We start from the raw sequence: 18,774 nt of genomic DNA, 5'->3' as shown, positions 1-18,774 counted from the left end.
TTGATTTAGCAACAGCAGAAAAAATAACATCCAATGGACCATTTGTTTTGAGTCAACCCTATTTTAAAGAAAGATTTACATATGTGACATATTTTGGTCCCCAGATTTCCACTCCTTTCAAAATCCTCACTGTTCTTACGTATTGAAAAGCAATACCACTTTGGCTTTCAAGACTTACCTTGGGAACAGACTTACAGCTTATAGGAAGCAAGCTTGCACGTAAAAAGGTAATGATTCCTGCAACTCAGTGCTTAAGTTGCAGGAAAATAAAGCTATCAGGTAATCTTAGGCATTCATCTACATTTTTAAGAAGCCATTTCGCAAAAGACCACGGAGTACAAACATCATCTCTATTCATTCCTTAAGGGATCAGCCAAAGACTGTAGTGCTTCCATCATGTTTTAATGTTTAACATGTTCTCTCTGTAAAATGCACTGAACCATTTATCTACTACCACCCAATCCATGAAGATCTCTGTCCACCTGCTTAGAGAGTGCATTAGTGCAAATACACACAATCTTACCTGGCAGAAAACTGAACAAGTGCATACTGAAGAGCCCGTCTGATTTCCAGAAGAAATGATTCATCATCACTTAGTGTGTAATACCAATACTGCACATAGTCTCTCAAGGAAAACTGGATTACCTGGAATTGGAAAGGAAAAAGAAAAAATAAAAGATGCACTAATGAACAAAAGAAAATATAAAATAGCTTCCTAAAAGGTTAACATAGTGAACCATACTCCCCTACCATCAGGAAATCCTGAGTGAAGCAATACAACTCGCTCACTGACACCTCTTTTCATTTGTATGCATTCCTACAATATACACAAACCAGACTCAAATATTGCCCAAAGTCCTCACCCGTCCTCAATGTTTTTTCACTTACCACTCTCAAATATGATAGAAGTTTCTCAACTTGGACTTGTCTCTCCATTAGATAGGTATTACAGTCAATACTTCAAAAAAGAAATCTAGGTTTAACAGTCCTGGTTAGAACTTACCTGTTGCAAAGGCTCATCAATGATATTTGCACCCGTCAGCCTTCTGTCAATCTTAACAGGTCCGGCTTCACGTTTCATTTCTTCTATGCACTTCAAAAGATTAGGAAATGTAACTTTGCAGGGTTTAACTAGAATTAAAAATCAGCTCTAATGTTTATGATAAGTGTATTTCCAGTAACATCTTTATACAATTTGTTCCCTATTACTATAGTAGACAAGATACAATCACAGCACCATAGAGTGGTTTTAGGGGGAAAGGACCTTTAAAAATTATCTATCTAGTCCACCCCCCTGCAATGAGCAGGCACATCTTCAACTAGATTAGGTTGTTCAGACTTCCATCCAGTCTGACCTAGAATGTTAACAATGATGGACATTTACAACCTCTGTGGGCAACAGTAGTATCTATTTTTCACTATGTGGTAAATAATGGTGAAGAACTAACCTGGAAACCTACTTCTTGCTTACTGCAGAGTACCAAGTTTGCAAAGATGCTAGATCAGAAGGAATTAATACTGAAATACTTATAAAAGGAGAGAGAGGGGAACCAACAGCAGCACCAGATAGTTTGTGGTTAAGACCCTAGTTTCACACTGGATTATGAACTTTCTGCACCACCTCAGGCAGCTATGTTGGCTGCTTCTTTCTATCAATTTCTTTAACCGTCTCACTTTATTCTACGCACCAGAAGAGAAATTACTGTTGGTCTCATCGCTGCTTGACAGATCAGGCTTTAAAAGTTAATTGGGCTAAAAAATTTGCAACTCAAAGCAGTTAACTCCATGAGATGAGAACTGCAATAAACCCTTTCTTTTTCACAGAAGTAACAACCCACACTATTGTTAAAAAAAAATACTGAAAAAACAAGTTATTTTAATCCTTAATGTAGAAAGTTAAGATTGTATCGGAAACATAGAAGAACTGCTAAAAAACATAAATGAAAAACATTATAAACCTTATGTCCAGTGTTTGTATTCTACAAGATTGTCCTTAACTGTCATTTGAACCCTTTAAAAGTAAATGGTAGTGAAATACCTCAGGCCAGAAAACATTCCTCTTACTACTCAGCTCTGTATCACTACATGAAAGCATTTTGATGCAAAATCTGTAATTATTTTAACTTTCAAGACAAGAGAATGGCTCAATGCTACTTTGATATTACTGAATAAACTGACTCCTATGCAAATAATACTCTAGCTATATACTAATGAATTTACAAAGTATTTTTGCCTTGACAGTGTCTGAAACACCAAACCAATACTGAATGGAATTATTATCTATTAGGCACAGCGTAATTCTAACTGCCCAACAAAACTTTTTAAAATTGAGTTTTAAAATTTTAGGACCATGTGCATAAACCCACATCTGGAAAACATAGAAGAAAAAGCAACAAAAAAAGGAGCAGCCAGGGGAAGGAAAGAAAAAAAAGAAAAATAAAAGAGGGGGGGGAAAAAAGAAAAATAAAAGAGGGGGGAAAAAAAGAAAAATAAAAGAGGGGAAAAAAGAAAAATAAAAGAGGGGAAAAAAAGAAAAATAAAAGAGGGGGGAAAAAAAGAAAAAAGAGGGGAAAAAAGGAAAATAAAAGAGGGGGAAAAAAGAAAAATAAAAGAGGGGAAAAAAATAAAAGAGGGGAAAAAAAGAAAAATAAAAGAGGGGAAAAAGGAAAAGAAAAAAAAGTAGGATCACAAAGAGAACAGCTAAGGGTACTTGGTAAAAATATGAACGTATATAGGCTCCTATGATTCAGGTTGTGGTCTAGACTTCAGAAGTCATTTTGTCCAATCTCCTGCTCCAAACAGTGCCAATGAGGTTGGACCATTCTTTCGTGTTCTTTTTTTCTCCAGTGAAATGTTTACATACACACAGCATAATTTCATCTGCTTTTCATTATATCTGAACACATTTACAATTCAGAACACCTGCTTTTATTTCATTGCAGCTACAACAAGCAACCAAGCTCTTACTTGGAAAGCCTTACCAGTTTTAAGACTGGTTTTCCAGATATTTAGAAGACCAACTTAAAGGAAAGACCCAACTCACAGGAAGAAACCATTCTTTTTGACTGTGACTTCACACATGATATTTGCCTGACATATTCTACCAGTATTAAACCATTCATTAGAAAAAATGAGTATCACTTGTTAAACCTGACACCTGCCTACTTCATTTTAGGCAGGTAAGAACTTAAGAGGAATGTGGGACATAAAGCACAAAATGAGAGGCAGAGTGTACAGAAATCCAGGCTCCTCAAGCAGCACACAATTGCAGTGACAGCATAGACATCAGACTTCTGCTTCACTGCAGTAATAGGCATTTTTTAAGTCCTTTTTTGAGGCTATACTAGTAACTTGCATATCACAGAATCAACCAGGTTGGAAGAGACCTCCAAAATCAAGTCCAACTGATCACCAAATCACATACTCCTGACACAGACACAGGATATTTACACACCTGCATCAAATCCGTAACATAGCACAGGACCAACGGACTCAAAATAGGTTCAGAGACTAGTTAGGAGTCAAATACACAACTAGCACTCCTAAATCATTATTACTGCTACCTAATAGTAATTTGGCAATATTGTACCCAGCCCACAGAAACTCCTTGCCTTTTTGAATGCAGAATAAGAAACATCAATTATGATAACCACCAAACATTCCACACTTCTGTTAATGCTGGACTAAATCTATATTTTTTTTTAACTGAAAGTAGCATTCTGGTTTACCAGTTCAGAAGGCTCTAAATGTGCCTTTCCTTCAACATTGTTTTAATATAAACCTGCCAACAACTGTGTATTGGATAGAGCCAGTACATCATGGCATCAAACAGCCTCAACATAAAAGATACATTAAAAAATTGGACCTGCAAAAAGAAAAGCAAGTCTTATGCTAATTTTTAAGCCTCCTGCATTTCTGCAAGCAAGAACAAAGAGCTGCAGAAAGGTGTATAATCTTCCATTGAATGTGCATAACTAGTTCTCCTTAATGTGAGGCATTCATGATGTGGTCACTAATGCAGCAACCAGGAAAGCATATCAGTACCAAATCCTCTGTTGTACGCTTCGGCTGGTAACTTCTACACGCTATTTCCAACCGCATATTTGGCACACAATTATAACAACTTCTTCAAAATCAAGCATTTGAATTCATCTTTGCCTAAAAAAAAAAGCCAAATAATACGAAATCCTCAAAGCAATCAATAAAAGTCTGACTGCCTCTGGGGAAAAGAGCTTCTTACAAAAAATTGTATCATATCATCAGACTGCTTCTCAAAATACAGCATCACCAAATAACATCACACTACGATGAACTCAGTTTGCACTTGGTCCATGGAAGAAGCATAACCTATTCACTAGCCATTTGAAACATTAGTTGTTCAAGACCATTTCAGGCCACAAAGATGTTAAACATGAAAACATTTTCAAGTTACAAAAAAATACTTTCTAATAATGGCAAGTCATCAGAAATTTAGTACAGAAATGGCAAACAGCAATTCCAAGCACCACACATTTGGTTTTGGTTAGGACTTAATCAAGTCCTTAATCAAGAGGACACAGTCTCAGGCTGCACCAGGGGAGGTTTAGGCTGGATGTGAGGAAGAAGTTCTATACAGAGAGAGTGATTTGCCATTGGAATGGGCTGCCCGGGGAGGTGGTGGAGTCGCCATCATTGGAGGTGTTCAGGAGCAGACTTGATGGGGTGCTTGGTGCCATGGTTTAGTTGTTTGGGTGGGTTGGACTGGTTGATAGGTTGGACGTGATGATCTTGAGGGTCTCTTCCAACCTAGTTTATTCTATTCTATTCTCTTCTTGCACTGGTACTGAAAAGCTCAGCTAAACTAGCTAATGCTATTTTAATACAATGCAGGGGAGAGGGGAAACGGTAAGACACTTCTGCAGAATACAATCAGATTTGAGTTGCCCAGAAACTGCAAACAGCATTTGGTAAACCAGCTAAAAATAAATACCTTTGTACTACAAAACATAGATCCTAAGATTAGTTAAGAAAGGACATTTGGGAAGTGATGTGTCAATAACCCATACTCAAATCAGAAGTCAAACTACTGAATTTGCGAGGATTACACACAAAAAAAATCCACAATATTTTACTCCTTTACAAAGCAAGCAGAACATACATATTTACTCATGTCAAAAAGTAATATTAAAAAAAGTAACAGTAAAAAAATTGCTTTCAGAAATATAGAGGAAATTTAAAAAGAGAAAGATTTCTTGTAAGTCAGCTCTCAAAACATGAGACTCTACCACCCGTATAATACATTCACTGAAGGCTACAGAGCAGCAAGAACTTTCATCTCCTAAATTGAGGTTTCATTAACAGAACAGAATCATTAGCTGATTGCTGACTCTCCCCTTTTCAGCCCTAAACTTCATATTTTTCATTTGGATCAGTAACAATCCTGTATGGTTTAGAATGTATTTAAGTTCCAAACCACAGTATCACAGTATAACTAAGGTTGGAAGAGACCTCGAGGATCATCAAGTCCAACTCGTCTCCACAGACCTCAGGACTAGACCATGGCACCAAGTGCCATGTCCAATCTCCTCTTGAACACCTCCAGGGATGGGGACTCCACCACCTCCCTGGGCAGCACATTCCAATGACGAACGACTCGCTCGGTGAAGGAGTTTCTCCTCACCTCAAGTCTAAACCTCCCCTGGCGCAGCTTGAGACTGTGTCCTCTTCTTCTGGTGCTGGTTGCCTGGGAGAAGAGACCAACCCCTTCCTGGCTACAACCACCCTTCAGGTAATTGTAGAGGGCAATGAGGTCACCCCTGAGCCTCCTCTTCTCCAGGCTAAACAATCCCAGCTCCCTCAGCCTCTCCTCACAGGGCTTGTGCTCAAGGCCTCTCCCCAGCCTTGTTGCCCTTCTCTGGACACGTTCAAATGTCTCGATGTCCTTCTTAAACTGAGGGGCCCAGAACTGGACACAGTACTCAAGGTGCGGCCTAACCAATGCAGATCGCAAAACTGAAGTGAAAAGGCCACTTACCAACTGAACTATAAACCAGTCACAAAAGAAGTTCTGCCATGAGAAACCATACTGCTGAGTCACGAAATATATGTCTATGTGGTACTGGTAAGAAAGCTGAACAGTTCCCCCTCCTCCCCTTCACAGACAACATGAAGTGTAGTGACCTGACAGTTAAGACAGGGCAGGATGTTTCAGTCAAAACAGTTGTGAGAGTAGATATAACTAGCAATCTTTGGATAAAGTGTTTTCTCTGATGAGTGCAAATGGATTAGACAGAGATATATCTAAACTTCTGAGCTGTCAAGATATATTGGTTGATAAACCAGGAATTCTATGAACATGTACATATCAGCTATTAGGATTTTATTCTATACTAAACACATGCAGATTTATCCAATTAGGAAACCTAAGTAAGTCCATCAACCAAAATATGTCTGATCAGAATTCAGAAAGAGAGTTGAAAAGAGGATCCCATTGCTGCTCTACATCTAAGCATCTCCAGGACTTTTGCTTGGTCTTAAACGCAGACAAAGTTAACTTCTACATTCCTGAAGCACTGTAAGTCAAGACTTTATTAACTTTCTTAGTTAAACAAGCAACTTCATAACCACAAACAATCAAAAGAATCAAACCTGGAGAGACTACAGATTCAGTGATGGAAGAATCCTATGCTGTAATGACAATCATACAAGATAAAGCCAGAAGGAGCTACCGCTCCCATCCAAAAAACCCTAACACACACAAGTAGGGTAGAAAGGAATGGGTTAGTAATCCTCTCAGAGGTATTATTAGCCAGTTACATTTTACTCATTTCTCATAATAAAGCAAGAAACAATACTTGAAACAAGCTTTCCATAAGTGTTTGAAAACTTGTGCTTCAAAACACAAACACATGCTCTTTCACTTTGGGAAATGGGTACAATTCTTAGATTACTGGGGACATTCTGGGTGTTTTTAAATTGTAAAATCTGATCTGGAATTGAAGACTAAAACTCTCCTTACCTTAAGGATCCCAACTGATGTACAAGGAAGAAATGAATGTTCACACTGCTCAAGATATTTTTCCGAGTTGCGTTTTCCAAATAAAAAAGTAACCACAATACCCCTGAAATGGAAAAAAGACAGACCTGCTAGAACAGCCATCTTCTTCCCCCACCTTGAAAATATTTCACAGGAAGTTAAGACAATACATGACAATCCTCACTGTTTACTCTCCTTATACAGTGCTCTTTCACAGTGTATCATGTCGCTCAAACTAATTTCACAATACTAAGTATGACATTTTCCAGTTTCAGATTATCAAGTTTTATATATTCTTATCACACAGTAGATCCATGCAGCACACACTACACAGCCTGCTGCATGAGAAGAACCTGTGATGGTGCACTGCTTATGCTCACAAACAGTGCACAGAAAGATGAGCACAAGTATTATCTGTTCTGAATGTATTTACACAAAGATTCTTTCATTTCAACACAATGAAGACAAACTCTTTAGAGATATGTTTAAGTCACTGCATTGTAGCTAAAGTCACAAAAACACAAAACATGAAGAGACAAAGAGCTACAAGGATGACTGGGGGACTTGAAGACCTCTCCTATGAAGAAAGACTGACAGAACTGGGACTGTTTTAGTCACAAGAGAAGGCTGAGAGGGAATTTTACCAATGTCTATAAATATCTGAGATGTGGGTGTCAGGATGAAGGCAATGGTCCCTTTTCAGTGGTGCCCAGCGATGGGACAAGGCACAACAGGTACAAGCTGGAACACAGGAGGTTCCACTTCAATATAAGGGGAAACTTCTTTATGGTGAGGGTGACAGAGCACTGGAACAGCCTGCCCAGAGAGGTTGTAGAGTCTCCTTTTCTGGAGACTTTCAAAACCCACCTGTATGCACTCCTGTCTGACCTGCCCTTGGTGATCTTGCTCTGGCAGGGGAATTGTACTCCATCTCTAGAGGGCCCTTCCAGCCCATAACATTTTATAAAGGTGATGAAAAAAATTTACAGGATAACGGAAGCCAAACACAGGACATGGGGTTTATAGCAGTTTGTGAGGCTGTGTTGTTGGTTTGGAGGCTTTTGTCTTCTTTTATTTTTGTCTTTAATTAATTCAGCATCCAAAATCTAAACAAATGTACTCCTAGACCATTTATTTTGTAAGAATGTTAGATCATAAATTCTTTGTCGCCTTCCCTCATAGTTCTACAATGACATTAAAATTATGGCTTATAGTTAAGCAGGACAGCAGTTCATTTTATTATAATAAAGGTGTAAGGGAACACAAAAAAACCCAAAACCTCAGTCTTGCTACAACAGCAACAACCCACATAAATATAAAGCTGGTCTTACTAAAATATAAACAAAAAGCTAAAGGCTGTGACAATTGTACCATAATCAAAGTATGTAGCCTTTGAATAGTAAAGCATTAAGAAAAAAGTTATGTTGCTCAGTCTATGGCTTAAAAAGCATCACTTTCTAGCCAAATTTCAAAGCATTACAGTTACAAGCCAGCTGACCAACATTTGCGACCACAAGAACTCACAGTTATTCCAAACTTGAGCCAGACCGAAATGATACTTCTTGTAACATTCTTTTAACATGGGTTGCTGTTGGTATACAATATTCTCACTTTTGTAATTAGAGAAAAAATCCTAACCAGGGTAAAATACAGCATTTAAAGGTCTTAATTCCCAAATTAGGAATCATTCTTTTTAAGCACTCCAGAAGGTGAGCAATTCAAACCAGGGACATGGTCCTTTACACCTGAACAACTCCAGGATGGGGGGGGGGGGAAATTATAAAGAAAGAATTATATATACTCAAAGTTAACAGTAACTTGATAATGAAGAAGAAAGTTTCATTCAATACTCTGACTCCATTACAATCTTCTTTATATGGACTTTGTACATATGAGAATAAAAGAGAAAAGTAGGTCTAATCACCCTGCTGCTCCAGATACTTCCGGATAAGTTTAAGACCAATGGTTCTAGTAGCATCATAATTCAGTTCAAGGACAAAAACTTGCTTAGAAAAATCTCAGTATTAGCTTCAATCCATTTAAAAGTTAACTGACATTTTGATTTATGTGGAAGATGTTTTGTTTGAGTATTTTGGGGTTTTTTGGAGGGGGCTGTTTATGTTGGGTGGTTGGTTTTGCTTTGCTTTTAAGTAGGAAAGTTCATGTTTTCTTTTTGTTATATACCACTTTTCTATTAGTCTTTCAAAAAGCAGCATACCCAAAATACCTTCTGTTTTCCAAATCAGTTTTTATTTCCAACTTGGAGGTAGGCAAGGGTAAGAGATACGCATCTCTTTTATTCAAAAGGACTGAACCTTTAGAAATAAGAGCTATACAAATGTATCTGTTTTCTCTCAGATGTTATGACACTCTGAAAGTTAATGACTCATTCAAAAATACTAATATGCTACCAATATAGTTTAAATACATGCTCATCCTTTCAGATGCATTTTTCATTTTTTAACTAGAAATGCTAGGAGTTTCTGCATTTACAGCAGAAATAATTAGATTTTATTCTCTAATTTAAAATCTCATGTACATTAGAGAAGGATGCAGTACCTGTTAGCTAAGCAGAAACTTCCAGTGTAAACACTTCATTCATCAAGAGGATATTCAATACAGTATATAAGAAATCACTTTTGTCTCATCTAAATAAATGCAGCAGAAAAGGGAAGAGATTGTAGCATACTTAAATTTTGGTTATTTGGTTTTTCCAAAGATTATTGGAAGGCCAGCTTTTCACAGGGACAGATTAACAATGGAGCAAAGCTGTAAGACAGAAATACGGAGACTACAGATTTGTCAGTTTTCCCTCAGGTCTGGAAAGCCACAGCCTCAGCTGAATGTTTTGTGAAAGTCAAAAAGCAGTTTCCCTATTTAGCCAGCAATTAGAATCATCAATGTAGGCAGCCAGTGGCTAGGGATGTGATTAAGTATTGATAATTATGGTTTTTGATGACAGAGCAAATTCCTTTAAATGATAAAACAATGATGGGGCAACAAAATTTCAGTTCTCACATCAGAAGCCTAAGGCTGTTGGTAGAACCACAATTCACATATTTTTTTACTTAGGATTGAAAGAGGTAAGAAGAGAGAACTATGTAAGAAGCAAAGGCAGATGGTAAAAGACAGGTTTAGCACTCAGGTTAAGGAGTTTGCACCAACACTTGATATAAAAGCAAAAGATTTCATCAACACCTTGCAATAGTCTCGGCTGCACAGGTTAAAGAAACAGTATCTATTTACCAAAAGTAAGAGGCCAAAGAAAGAGCTCAGCTAAGTGCTTGAGTTGCCAGTTACCACATTGATATACTAAAATCCAAAACAGCTAACATTTTATAAATTAGTCTTGAAACAAAAAGAGATGACACAAAGAACTTCTGACTTGAAGCTTTCACTGATAAATAAAAATGGGTTTAGGATCCTTCTGTGCACACAAATAACAGAACAACCACAAGCTATTTGTGCAAACACCTATTTAAGGCTACACCAGAAGGAACTAGATAGCACATAAGAGAAGAAGTGAAACTGTATAAGCAGACTGATTATGAGGCTACAGCTCTGGTACTAGTATTATTTTTCTTCACAACTCACTGGCATGTAATTTAAAAGCTTAGGTCAACATGAAGAATGCAACCAACTACAAATCAACCTTTTCTTTTGCTTAAAATGCAAAAAACTGGGACAGAATTGCAATCTCGGCTAGCAGATACAGGTCACTATTTTGGAGCAAGTATCAAGCGTCAGAAGACTGTGTGACAAATGGGATAAGAACTCAAGTTTCACTATCAAATTCCACCATAAAAATTCATGTTCAAAACTGTTACTTCACTCCAGATAAGGGTACAGTAAGTATTAAGCACACTATTACAACGATAAACCAAAATGAGGGTTCATAAATTTAGATGTGATGTTATAGGAGGTAATTGCTAATCATAATGTTTTGAAATAACTTTTTCATTTGATTTGTTTGTTTCTATAAGAAAGATGACCAAGTATTTTGTCTAACTTCATGGAAATTTATTCAAAAATAAAAAGCAGCAAGAATAATTTAGCTATAAGGCTATTTTACCTAGTTAGCGCTCACTGTTCTGCATGCTGAAGGCTAAAACAAAGTAGGCATGACACTCTGAAAAAGATTAACAGTGTAAAAAAGGGGCTGTGTATGTTGAAGGAATGAAGTAAAAACACACTCACTGTAAGGGCTGAGACTTCACCTCTATCTACAGAGGTGAACATGCACTAAGGAGACTGATACCGATTCTGCTTTTACAGGTATGCTACCCCAAGATGGATTTATCCTTAAGACCACCAGTATTCACTGACTAACCACAACAATGAACCAGAGCGGAGCTGATTCAGAAACAAGCAAGCCGAGGCACTAAAAGTGGTGTGGTCTCAGGATGAGAGTGCATCTGACTTCAGACACTCCACGAGAGACTGCTTTGACTGTTTTGCTTGGAAATGCCAAGCTACTGAAATTGAGCAAGAAGGAGGGATAAGCTTTTAAGAAATTACTATATCCCACATTGGCTTTCATACTACAAATACTAAGGAAGTGGTAACACTAAACAGTAAACGAATGAACTCTTGACCTTTGGATGAACTCTTCTGCCTTTTGCCCTGGACAAACAGACAGCAACATAAGTGAATCATACATGTATCAAGACTTTCAACACAAAAGCATTTACTTAAGTTGCCCTTATTTTAACTAATTCCTTTCTCTATTGGACTAACTACTTTCAGAGACAGAATTCCAAGTGTAATATATCTGAAACCCTAAGTATGGCAGCTTTAATTCCAGCCACTAAACTATTACATTTCTTGATGAGACATACATGAATATACTGAGCACTGTATTGAGCAAGAATGTTAAGAGTGTTTCCAAGGAAGGAAAACAAGAGTAGTCCAAACACCCTGCTAGAAGTCAAGCATGTCTTGGAAAACTTAGAAGATTAGTCTTGAGACAGAAGAAGGAGGAATATCTCACCAATACATTTGGACCTGGCATTAAAAAATAAAAGCCTTAATGTTTACAAAGCAGGTGATATAATACACACTGTAATGATGGTGCTAAAGAGTACAGAAACAGAGCTGCTCAAATGTGGGAATATTACATAGAATTCACTTCAGATTTTTCAGAGCAAGCTATTTGCTAAAATCCACACAGAAAATTACCTTTCACAGTAAATTATATAAAACACCAAGTATACTTACCCACCCACAAAGCAGAGGATATAAAATGCAAAATAAAATATAGCGAAGGGTCCAAAAGTTACTAGAAAAAGCACAAGGCCAAGACTTCCCCATCCCCATATGGAAAGACTGGTCTGTAAACAAGAACACAAAGAAAAGTCATCATTAATACAATATTCACACAATTGTAAGTCTCTAAAACAGTATTTGTAGCTTCTATAAAGCCTGATATATGCTAACTAATAACAGTTTTGCTGTGATTAAAGAAAAAATAACATTTTTAAAAGCATGCTACTATCAGTGTGGGCTAAGAGTCCACTTTAGCCAACACTAGAGCATTTTTCTTTAGTATTTTTTACTGATGTCTCACTTCAGGTGTAACTATCACTCTTCAATGTGTCATTTATTTTTCTGCTCTATTCTTATTTTGTGCACCTCTGTTTCTTGAGATTCATTTATTTTTCCCCTTGCAAAATTCTCCACTGCTTTCAAGACAAATGCAGGCTTCATAACAGAAAGAAATGAATATAAACACATCACTTTCCACAACCAAGCAACACTGCTTTTTCCCTAGGTCAAGGCAGCTGCAAGACCTGAAGTGTCCCTTTCTCCAGTCAAGTCACAAATGGGTCAACAGACGCACCAACTATTTGGTGCAACTTTACTGTTACTCTTTCCTTTAAATAAAAGGCAGGGAAATAAACTGATTACTACCTACAGCAAATTTTTACCACAGAAATCAAGAGCATTCATACAATTGTTTGAAATATCTAAATACAATTCTGTTTCAAAAATCAGGAAATTTTAACAACAAAGAGCACCCAGGTTCCCAGATTAGTTTTTCTTCATGCATGTATAATTCACATTCCTAAAAGAGATCTGGCTTAGCAGGCAGGACTGATATTCCAGGACTAGAGGAGGACAAAGGTGGTTTGGAAAGTTTGTGGTGCAGTTGAGGTCAGCACAGGAGCATCTGTTGGGCAGGTGGGATTTTACAACTGGTGTCTTGAATAAAACAGAAAGCAAAACTTGACCTTCCCTGGTAGGTTCACCAAAAGCATGAAAAAAGCAGCAATATTCAGGTTACTGTGCCAACACAAGTTGCAGTGTAAGTGCATTCACAGATATGTGTATAAATATACACACACACATACAGACTGGATCTATCTAGAGAGATCCGTACCGAGAACCAGATAGAGATGCATGTCCAAATAAATATATACACACATACATGCAGGGCAATTTAAAAACAAGGTAGGGAACACCTGACTGAACTACGCTACAATAGTTTTAGACCTTAACAAAGCTGCAATGCAGTCAGCAATGGTTATATAAATTTTAATTCAATCTAGTCTGTAGTTCTATATGGAAAACGTGCTTCAGCCAAGTCCCAAGAGTGTGAAACTGATGATGACAAGTATTTATAGGCCACTAAAATTGCTTCAGCTCTGAGGTTCTCAAGTTTTCTTTTTTTGTTGTCTAATTTACACATTTCCTACCAGTGATCAAATGACACTCTAATGGGAACACAGACAACTGCTATGTCAACAAGTAACACTAAGAAAGTATTTAAATAAACTCGTCTTGCAGTTTGACATTAAGAAAACAAGCAGAGATCGAACACCGTAGCTGCAGAGTGCCTTCTTTAGCTTTCAGTATGAAGGACAGGGGAAGCTTGACAACAGCTTATTTCTCTGAGGGGACTGTTTAGTTTTCACTGTTCTACCTTAGTCATGGGAATCAGAAAAATCAACTTCCTTAAAACTTCTAAAAATCCAATAAAGAATGAAAAAGATATGAAATAAGACTCCTACATATCACAGTATGCAGCGCTACAGGCTAGGGTCAGAGTGGCTGGAGAGCTGCCAAACAGAAAGGGACCTGGGGAGACTGACTGATTGACAGCCAGCTCAACATGACCCAGCAGTGTGCCCAGGTGGCCAAGAAGGCAAATGGCATCCTAGCCTGTGTTAGGAATGGTGTGGCCAGCAGGAGCAGGGAAGTCATTCTGCCCCTGTATTCAGCACTGGTTAGGCCACACCTTGAGTACTGTGTCCAGTTCTGGGCCCCTCAATTTAAGAAGGGCATTGAGACTCTTGAACGTGTCCAGAGAAGGGCATCGAGGCTGGCGAGAGGCCTTCAGCACAAGTCCTGTGAGGAGAGGCTGAGTGAGCTGGGATTGTTTAGCCTGGAGAAGAGGAGGCCCAGGGGAGACCTTATTGCTGTCTACAACTACCTAAAAAGTGGTTGTAGCCAGGAGGGGGTTGGTCACTTCTCCCAGAACAAGAAGACAGAGTCTCAAGCTGTGCCTGGGGAAGTTTAGGCTGGAGATGAGGAGAAAGTTCTTCACAGAGAGAGTTGTTATCCATTGGAATGGGCTGCCCAGGGAGGTGGAGTCACCATCCCTGGAGGTGTTCAAGAGCGGATTGGACGTAGCACTTGGTGCCATGGTTTAGTAGTCATGAGGTGTTGGGTGACAGGTTGGACTTGATGATCTTTGAGGTCTTTTCCAACCTTATTGATTCTATGATTCTATATAGGAAGCCTCCTACTTAAGGCTTCTCTTCTTTTTTCTGAGAGCAAGACATCAGACTGGCCAAAACCATAATTAGAGTTCTCAGGAGGAACTGTTTCATAGATGTAAATTGTAGTAATCAGAATAATTTAATTCTTCCTACTTTAAGTTTTATGGAATACGGAGATGAAATTCTATTTCTTCTTAATTAAAGTTTCTTAGCAAGACATGGACAAGCTATACCAGCTTTTTTTTTTTTTTGATGCTTGAGGCTGGAAAAAAATCACATACATCTACATAGTTATGTTTAATTAAAGCGTTACAATTAAAAACTGGATTGTAAGTTATTCAAGTCTTTTTAAGCTGAAAATATATATTTTTATATATATTAGGTTATGCAAACCATACAATCCACACTGCTAAAATGTTCAAGAATAGGTGTATGACAGTTTTAGGCTGTGCCTTTAAAGCTAGCTGCAAATCTTTGAGCAAATCCACAGCTGGATATAAGAAGGAAAACAGATTATTCTCAATGAATTTCATTGGTCAGAGGTGTGGGATGCATTTTCTAATGGATCTTACATTCCTTTCTCATTCAGTCTCTCTGCTGGCATGCATGTCTGCTGCTCCTGGAAAGAGACCTCTTATCAGCTAACTCCAGAGATAAGCACTACTGACTGTTTTTTAATGACACCTTTGAACTAACTGAGATTTCCCTAACATTTTTCTCTTTTCTTCTAATTAACCAGAGGAAAAAGGGGAGGGTGAGGTTAGTGGGGGGGAGCGAGGTGGTGTCCTCCTGGCCAAGGAGGATTTCTGGGCTGTTTTCTCTTCATAAACACATGTATAGCATTGTAAATACTGTGTATTTTGTACATATTCATTGCATTCCACTGTAGAGTGTAGTATTGCTTGTAAATACAGCTTTCATTTGCTTCCCTGAGTTCAGCCGAGTTTTTGTTAATGTGGGTGGGTTAAACCATCACAATGTGCTACATTATATAAATTTTAATAAATTGGCCACAGCTGAGTAGATTTTGTTGTAGATAAACTGCTTGGAGGGTGAGAAGGATAGAGACACCAGTCAAAAAAAACCCAACAAAAACCACCACAACCAAAACCCCAAACTAGTTAATTGTATTTGCCAAAAACATGAGCTCTCATTACACATCCACATTACAATATACAAAGAGGATTCCTCATACTCATGCCCTCAGAAACACATTTTACAACTTCCACATAGCACAAGTAAGATACACACATAAAAGATAACATTTAATCATGGCCTTTGTAAGAAAACAATCAGTAAGCTTAATGGCATTATTAAAAAAAGTTTAAGTTCTAAATAAGGGATAAGCACTCTAAATGACTTAACTAAACTTAATGAAAGTAGACAGCAGAATGCATATTCAGAGTTGGATGAATGCATAATTAACAAAGAAAGTTCTGTATCTCTAATAAATATAAAACAGTGACCTTTTGTCCTATGCTCCAGTTTTGCAATTTAGCATATTGCTACCGAGATTTAAATCTCATTTGGTATTTTAATAGGATTCCCTAAAACTCTCACAACTTGTTACACTGCATTAAGTACAACAGATACTGGCCCCCATTCTTGCGTACTTTAGATGAATGGTTTATAGTCTTACGGACTTTGAGAGCAATCTGACCATCAGTATGGTTCCCTTTAGGCTGACTGTAAATAAAACCTCCCCAAACTTTACACTTCTTAAAGGGACTTCAGAAGTTTACCTCCCAGACAAAACTGTTTAAAGTTACTTTAACACACCCAAGTCAACTATTAAAACATTATATGAGCATGCAGCTGGTCACTACGGAATCAGCTCAGGTATTTAAACTCAATCCCCACTACTTAGACCTTATTTTCAAATAAGCTTTATTTACAATGACAATTTTCAGAAGATTCACAGATTACTGCCTAGCCTTACTCAAGTTAACTGCAGGGTGAATGCTTTTTTACTCTTAAAAAGAACCAGCCAGTCTTCTGGCTTGCACAGAGCCAGGAGAGATAGTATAGCACTGGTGTTTTAAGTCACAGCTATGAAGACAGACCCTTTAGGAGAAGGTGCCATATGGGCATATACTGCATCACACATACCTAAAGGATCTTTATTCCAAACAACTGTTTCATCTCATCAGTTTTAGCCACTTTTGCTAACTTCACTGGAGACACCATATGTTAGATCTAGCATCATCACTTCTTATCTTTCATGTCTTACAAATGAAGACTTGTACAGTGTATTTGTAACGGCACATACACAAAAGGCTAATGTAGCATCACCATCACACACAGTGTGAGTATGAATTTTCTTCCATGGTATGGAACTGCTTCAGCAAAACAAACTGCATGAGAAGTAAAGGTCTGCCTGTAAGGGAACTAAAGAACCTCATCCAGTGAGGGAAGACACAGTAATGCAAATATTCAAATAAGGCTGACTCAACTCTTACAGATAACAAGGCCATCACCTCTCAATGACATGGTTTTGTTTTGGTTTTCCCCACAGAATGTTTTTTGCACAGTATATAGTCCACTACTAAAAGTGGCACATACTCTCTCACATACATCTGCTTTTCCTTTCTTTGATTTCTTCTTCCTAATTACTGGAGCATTTTGATGGTTCCAGTTGCATATTGTTACAGCAGCGCTGAGCAAAGACTGACTACACACAACTTAATATGACCATTCAGACAGGAGCTTATGCAAATCCCTAAGATCCATTGCCCAGGAACTGTGTACTAAGGCCACACAGGTTAGGAGAAGAAAAGTCCCACTCTAACCTAGCATGCGTACAAGAGTATTTCACAGACAAATCAGTCGAGCATGGCAAGTATTAAACAGACCAATCACAACAGCAATTATTCACCCCAGCAAAACCACACAACTATGTCTCACTATTAGTAGCTTCAGAAGTTTCCTTGTTCACTTAATGCAGCTGACAAGCTTTCAGAACTTTGCCTCTATTCCATCTTTAAACAAAATTCTCACTGTTACACACCTTTCTCTAAAAGTTCCCCAAGGCAGCTTATAGGTTGGTTGGTTGGATTTAAACTGGTGCTATCAATTTTAGCTTGCAACTGGCAGGAGGACATGCAAGTATTTCTAGTTTAATGTCAAACCTATGTTACTCCAGAGGTCCAGCTGACAGGTAGTCCTCTTCCTTCTGACTTTTTCTATTTCTCCTTCCTTTTCCACCAAACAGCAGACACGTTTCCTTTCACAGTCCAGGGTGCCACCATTCTCCCACTCCAGCCATGAGCTCCTGTTCCAGATACCCGCTCTCTTCACAACTGCCCCACACACTGAGTAATTGTGGTTTCAACTTTAGAGACAGAGCTCCACAACAGGGTTACAGGAATGCTACGGTCTGAAATCATCGCTTGTCAATCTTAGGGCTTCAGTGTCACAGTATCAGTCAGGGTTGGAAGGGACCACAAGGATCATCTAGTTCCAACCCCCCTGCCATGGGCAGGGACACCCCACACTACATCAGGCTGGACAGAGCCTCATCCAGCCTGGGCTCAAACACCTCCAGGGATGGGGCCTCAACCACCTCCCCGGACAACCCATTCCAGGGCTTCACCAATCTCATGGTGAACAACCTCCTCCTCACACCCAGCCTGAATCTCCCCACCTCCAGCTTCGCTTCATTCCCCCTAGTCCTATCACAACCTGAGATCCTGAGAACTCCCTCCCCAGCCTTCCTGTAGGCCCCCCTTCAGATACTGGAAGGCCACAATTAGGTCACCTAAGTTTTAAGATGTCTCATCCCACAAGCCCAAACAGCTTCTGAGGATTGCCATTTGTGACTGTTTTCAGAGTTTGTGGTTGCAACAAAATAATCCAAACAGGGAAAGACCAGTGTCATTTACAGATAAACTCATGCCTCTCTGCTCGCGAGTCTTTTGCTGTCTATATCCAACGACATTTGTGCATGAACATTTTTAAATGACTGTAGCTGGCCTGTCCCTAACTAGACACTGATAAGCAAACTTTTCTTTGCCATTTGAGTACTTCATTTTATTTTAT

General features: G+C 38.4%; 1 protein-coding gene across 3 annotated transcripts in view; it reads right to left on the bottom strand.

Annotated features, from left to right (window-relative positions):
- Positions 1-18,774, bottom strand: part of SNX13 (sorting nexin 13) — a 67,558-nt gene that overhangs the window by 35,446 nt on the left and 13,338 nt on the right. For all 3 annotated transcript variants that reach the window (XM_068152481.1, XM_068152482.1, XM_068152483.1), the window contains exons 2-5: positions 12,233-12,345; positions 6,998-7,100; positions 1,004-1,093; positions 524-645 (exon numbers count right to left, since the gene is read on the bottom strand). In XM_068152481.1, the coding sequence (XP_068008582.1) occupies positions 524-645; positions 1,004-1,093; positions 6,998-7,100; positions 12,233-12,345 (428 nt within the window). The remainder of the gene's footprint in view (positions 1-523; positions 646-1,003; positions 1,094-6,997; positions 7,101-12,232; positions 12,346-18,774) is intronic.

The sequence above is a fragment of the Melanerpes formicivorus genome, unplaced genomic scaffold, assembly GCF_026170545.1.
Source record: "Melanerpes formicivorus ecotype bairdi unplaced genomic scaffold, bMelFor1.0.p_v2 SCAF_23, whole genome shotgun sequence".
NCBI classification, from domain to species: Eukaryota; Metazoa; Chordata; class Aves; order Piciformes; family Picidae; genus Melanerpes; species Melanerpes formicivorus.
The sequence above is the reverse complement of the archived record's forward strand: the minus strand, read 5'-3'. Positions and strand labels throughout refer to the sequence as shown.